The 6,027-nt window shown below is 46.9% G+C and overlaps 1 protein-coding gene across 4 annotated transcripts; it reads left to right on the top strand.

Annotated features, from left to right (window-relative positions):
• The first annotated feature begins 59 nt into the window (after nt 1–59).
• On the top strand, nt 60–5,999 carry LOC108127282 (FHIP family protein GF15501). 4 transcript variants are annotated; one of them, XM_017244225.3, is made up of 7 exons: nt 60–460; nt 814–1,666; nt 1,729–2,125; nt 2,715–3,726; nt 3,785–4,351; nt 4,804–4,842; nt 5,090–5,999. In XM_017244225.3, the coding sequence occupies exons 2-7, from the start codon at nt 990–992 to the stop codon at nt 5,521–5,523; spliced, it is 3,126 nt and encodes a 1,041-aa protein (XP_017099714.2). In that variant the 5' UTR covers nt 60–460; nt 814–989; the 3' UTR covers nt 5,524–5,999. The 4 variants fall into 4 exon arrangements, with proteins under 4 accessions (XP_017099714.2, XP_017099715.2, XP_017099716.2 ...); XM_017244226.3 differs by having other exon boundaries at nt 61–460; nt 2,739–3,726; XM_017244227.3 differs by lacking the exon at nt 4,804–4,842 and having other exon boundaries at nt 61–460.
• Nucleotides 6,000–6,027: the final 28 nt, after the last annotated feature.

Below are 6,027 nucleotides of genomic sequence, written 5' to 3' on the forward strand. Positions count from 1 at the left end.
TAGATAGTTATCGGTAGCCTCTCAATATCCACACTAAATACCAAAAATACCAAAAAATACAATATCGGGCACCTTGCAGCACTGTTTTCATTCATTATTACTTTCTATTTCCGTGCGCTGAAAATTTGTAAATATTTACGCGAATTTGCTACCCAAAAATGTCGAAAACAAACTAAAATGGGACATTGAGGGGCTGCAAGGATTGCCACCGTGTTTTTAAGCCAAAAGAAAACATCGCTTTGCATGAAAATCAACCAGCAAACCTACTGCCTCCGTGTTAGGTCGTACTCTTAATTGTAAATGTAATTGTAGCTGCCCAAGTGCCAAAATATATCAGCAAATGCTATCAAATAATAGAAACAAATAGAGCAATGCTCGGAGTGGAAGAAACCAGGAGTGATGAGCGGCGGCAGGCGAAGGAAATGACGAAGACGCCAGAGAACAAATACAAATTCATCAGGTGAGCGAGCAGCAGCAACAACAACAATTGCCCAAATATGTGAGCCCACACCTACCTGTATATGTGTACGCACCTGCGGTCAAAATTATAGCAACCATAAAAATGTACCAATATAAAAAATATACGACTTTTTCTAACCTGTTGATTTTATTTCAAATATGACTCAAGAAGGTCTATTTCTGAAAAGAGCTGGAATCATGTCATTTATTTTTGGTTTCTATTTTTATGACCGCGTGTGCACTTATGTTAGTATGTGTGTTGAAATTGTGTCACGGCATGCACTTGTTGTTTTTCTGCCCGTTTTGGTTTAGTCGAGCGGATATTCAGCTAACGCTTTGCATTTTTGTTTCTAGCCTGTAATTATTTACAGACCTACCACATCGGAATACTCAACACCCGCATACTAGCAAAGACGAAGAGTCGGACAAAAGCACAAAGCTGCGATAAGCAACACCCACCAGTACATGCCAAATTAAACGCACAGCAAGTACCTCCGGGAGCTGCTATCAGTGAAATACTCAAACAAACCATGAGCTGGCTGCGCCAGAGTAGCAGTGGGGGCGTTGCCTCCGCCGGACACTCCGGCAACATCCGCCAGCGGCCCATTGATGCGGCGACGGACTGCGATCCGCGCGCCTGCTACGACAGTTTCTGCAAGCATTGGCAGCAAGCCCATGAGATCATCCAGCACAGTGCTCCGCCCTCGCACGACGACGTCCTAGGCGTGGTCTCGCATTTGGACTATATGGTGACGCTGCTGCTCGTCGAGCTCCATCATTGCAACAAAGTGGCCTTGCCGACCACGGAGGCCAGTGGCCCACCAGCGGCACCCTGCCTGGAGTACTTGCTAAGCGAGAATCTGCTGGATAAGCTTTACGAGTGGTCTTGCGCCACCGGTCGCTATGCCAATGCGGTTCGACTGGAACAACTGAAGCTGTACGAGCTGTTGGTGAGCCATTCGCGCCACCAGCTGCTCTGCCACGAACCCTTCCTACGACCCCTGCTCAAGATCCTGGCATCCAGCCAGGGCGAAATATTTCCGCCCGACTTGGAGAAGCGCTTGGTCATCCTGCTGAACCAGCTGTGCGTGGTTCTAATGCAGAATGTTCACCTGCTGGACTTGTTCTTCTTTTCCGCCCAGACCCAGGTGCAGGAGCAGATTCAAAACGGTAGCGTGCCGCCTCCCAAAAGTGGAACCACAACCAAGTAATTAAGAAAAGGGGTAGCTTTTGGAGAAAATTTAAATAATTTGTGATTTATTTCTGCAGCTTCATTATCTTCTCGCTGCTAATCCCCTATGTTCATCGCGAGGGCAGTCTGGGACACCAAGCTCGCGATGCCCTGCTCCTCTGTATGGCGCTTTCCCAAAAGAACTCCAACATCGGAACCTACATAGCCCAGTACTCGTCGATATGCCCGCTGCTGGTTACCGGCCTCGGTGGCCTCTACTCGCGCCTGCCCAACAGCATCGAGATAAGTGCCATCGACTGGCACAGGATTACGCCGGACGATGTCACGGAGATTCCGGAGCTGACACTTTTTATGAACGCCCTGGAGTTTTGTAACGCGGTGGTGCAGGTGGCCCATGAGATGATCAAACAGCAGCTGCTGGACTTTATGTACCAGGGCTTCATTGTGCCCGTTCTGGGTCCAGCAATCCTGCAGGTGAGTCCTTGCTCTGCTTCTGTCTCGTCCTCGTCTCGGTCTCCTCACGTGAAAATTTGTCTTCGATGCATTTCTGTGGTGTTGGTTGCAAGCATATTATATTTGTCCAGCTCTTTGAATCTTTTAATATCTTTATTTTTTAAGGCATTTTTTAAAAATGATATAAACTAAGCAGTGGTTTTACAACATGATTGTTTTTTGATTAATAATTCCTTTGTTTAAGTTGAAAAATGTATTAAAAATTATGAATAGGAATTAAGACTCATTTTTGATGTTTCATAAAATAATTCACAAAATTCTTTTTTTTATGAGTTTCTTTCAACTTTGATGATTAATTAATTAAATACTATGATAAATTTTGCATTTTTTCATGCTTTTCTTGATTAAAGTTTAAGAAAATATCCTTTATCTTATACCCGATATGTAGTATTATTTTTACCCGCTCAGAGTACATTTTATTATTCAGGACTCTGCACTGCCTCGGCTTTTTGTTTCTTTTTCTGTGTTTCCTGTACCTTTTCCTATCCCGTAGCTAACCAGACACACACCTCGAAATCTCGAAACAACTTTTTACGCTCCATTTTCGCAGACACTGAAGGGCAAACATTTTCAGACGAACATCGACTCGCAAATCTCGGCCATGTCCTACCTGGATCTGATTCTGCGCTCTATCACCGAACCGGGTCTGCTGAGAGCCTTTGTGCGTTTCCTGCTGGACAACGAGAAGTTCGACGGGGAGCGGATCCTGGATGCTCTAGTGGAGCGACTAAACTCGCCCGACGCCAATCTTTGCATGGTGACACTGGCACTGTTTGATACCCTTCTGGGATTGCATTGCGAGGACCTGATGCTGGAACTGCTGCTCAAGTTTATGCTGCCGGGCAAGCACGTGCCCCTTTCGCATCGCCACAAGATCAACAAGATCGATCCCTATCTGAGCAGTAGCGAGTTCTTCCTGGAGCTGTCGCCGGATGTGATGAAAAGAGCCAGGGACTTGGCCAAGCCCAAGGCCCTCCAAGAGCACCCGGTGGTGGGGGATATCCCCTCGCCGGTTATGAGCAAAACCATAGGCGCCAATTGGAACTACTATGGGGTGCACACAGGTGATAGTTTGTATGCCAACATTCAGGCGTACTTGTTCGAGGCGCACTGGAGGATCGCCCAGTGCCAGAGGGACTGTCTCAAGTGGGCGAATAGCTATCGGTATCAGAAGTGGCCCCGGCACGGCCAGGGTCGCGTCCAAGCCCACGCCCTCGACTTGGCGAGGCAGTTCTTCAGCGAATACGGAGGCAGTGGCCCGGTTGTGTCCAGTGAGACGGGTGAGAAGCAGCTGGACAGCTTGCAATCAATTGGCGAGTCCAGCGGCTATGAGTCGTTCAAGTGGCGACCGGCAGACGAGGAGAGCGAAGCCACAGACACTACTCTGGCCACAACCGCCAGTGAGGTGGAGCTGGAGCACAACAGCAGTAGCATCAGCAGTGGATTGGTTGCGTCTGGCAGACGAGAGTCCTGGCGCGTTTCGCACAACAATCGCAATGAGTTGGTATTGACGGATCTGGACTTCTCGGAGGATTTGTTTGCCCAGGGCACCGTGAGCTTAGGTAGGGTGTTCAGCTATTCATTCCAGCGCTTTATTCACTTTTCTGTTCTTGTTTTTAGGTCCCTTCCTCAATGCCATCTGGGGCAAGCTCCAGACCTTCACCAGCAACTCATTGTACGTCAATCTTCACCTGACCGGCCTCATCACCCGGCTAGCCTGGTACCCCCTACCTTTGATCCACTCGCTGCTGCTTCGTTCTGACATCGTCATCACCTCGGACACCCCATCCTTCCACCAGGTGTTGCGTATTCTCAAGCAACAGATCGATGCCGAGCTGCCGGTCACCGAAGACTCCCTGGAGATTATCGATGTGGCCCGGTCCTCGCTCATCGACCGAGAGTTCCGTTTGGTGAACACTCGGAAAGGCAATGAGGGTTCCCCGTCGCACCACAATCTGCAGCAACAACAGGCTATAAATCCCGCCCAGCAGCAAGGGCAACAAAGATCGGCCTATGCGACCCTTTCGGCTGCCACACCTGTGCAGGCCACGCCCACCAGTGCCTATGATCCCTTCAGGCGCAGCGACAATAAGAGGCGGAGCATTAGCAAGTCAATTACCACGCTGTTTAGCAGAAAATCTGCTCCTCCAGCCGCCCCATCGGCAGGGCCAGTCAATGGATCTTCCGGTAAGTAGAAGCTACAGAATCCTCTCTGGCACACTATGGCACATTTCTTTATTTCTACAAAGAACCAAGCAAACAAAATAGAAATCACCAACGGTTTACAAGTCAGCAGCGTTGGATGTTGGAAAGAAGTTGGTTTTGGGTCCAAAATACATAATTTCACTTCACACACACACGTTACTCACTAAAGCCCTGCATGAGAGACTGAAGACCAGGGCCGTAGCTAGCATGGGGCAGGCGGGGCGGTGCCCCAGGGCCCCCGAGGCTCTAGCTACGGCCCTGCTGAAGACTGAAGACCATGTCTCGAACTCAGATCTCATTCAGGGCTCTATTAGGTCCTTCACACATCTCTGTAAAAAGTCTCTAGCAGAAGTATTTGCTTCCAATTAATTAATTTCTTTTTATTTATTTTTTATTGATAAAAAAAAAAAACAAAACAAAAAACCAATTCTTAGCTTCATCTGGCTTATCACAAATTTACGCATTCTTCACCGGTAAATATGTCACGCTTGATAAAAGTATTTAAATATTTAAGTAACCTAACCCGACATAGTTCTTCTAAAATTTCGTAGTTGATCCTTAAGAGCTTTGTATATTATGCTTTCTACTAATCCCTAAATGGAAGACAATCTCATTTGTGTTATTTCATTTATTTGATGTATTTGTTATCGTTGCTGTTAAATATTAACTAAAAAAAACCTTTCATTCAAAGTATGTGCTAATATGGGTTGTAATTTTTAGGAGCTGCCTCCTCGCTGGTGGGAAACAATTCAAGCTCAGAGAGCCGGGGATTCAACCAGGGACAGCAGACGTCGGGCACGTGTGAGACCAGTTTAAGTACGCAACCGCCACGCATCGCGACGGCAACTGGAGCTTCCGGAAGCAGCAGCAACAGCAGCATCGGTGGATCCTCCCAAACGCTCTCCGCCCACTCCAACACCACCACCCACTCGTCAAGCACCTTGCACGGCCTGGACGGCGGCCCACCCAGTTTCAACTCCGAGCCCGTGTCCCTCGATTCGGTTGCCTCGATGGGCATCATTGCCAGCACAAGTGGCACGGAACGCTCCCGAGACCTGGCCCTGTGCGCCGTCCTGTTGGACGAGTGGCTCAAGGAGCTGGCGGCCATTGCCCAGGAGCAGAGTGTTGTGCTGGTCACCGAACAGTCGCTTTGACACCAGAACTCCATGCAGATGCTCATGCGGATGAAATGTGTATACCTTATTTACGGATTTGTTGGCTTTTGTTTGTTTTATCCAGCTTTTCTAACGAAATTATTTCATTTTACTTGTTAAACTATCGATATTTATATTTTTAAAGCAATTTTTAACGAACAATACCTTAGTTTTGAACAGATTTACATAAAGATTTATAAAAGCACACGGACTCTAAAAAAAGGAGAGTAAACTCAACATACGTTTTAGATTTAGGGTGTAAAGTTTAGGACAAAGAGGATGTAAGTGTTCAGATGTAAACAATTATTCTAATTGGAGGATTTATGGAGGAGACTAGCTATAGAGTACACACATACCATGTATACATATGTATTTTTGCAATATATTTTATGCTTTTATGTACATATGCAAGATCAAAATAACCATGTTTTTTAAAGCCAACGTGAAAGTATTAAATTGGTCCAATTAAATGCACAGACAGCCGCCAAAGTTTCTCTGGGACGA

The sequence above is a fragment of the Drosophila bipectinata genome, chromosome 2L (genome assembly GCF_030179905.1).
Source record: "Drosophila bipectinata strain 14024-0381.07 chromosome 2L, DbipHiC1v2, whole genome shotgun sequence".
In the NCBI taxonomy this organism is placed as follows: domain Eukaryota; kingdom Metazoa; phylum Arthropoda; class Insecta; order Diptera; family Drosophilidae; genus Drosophila; species Drosophila bipectinata.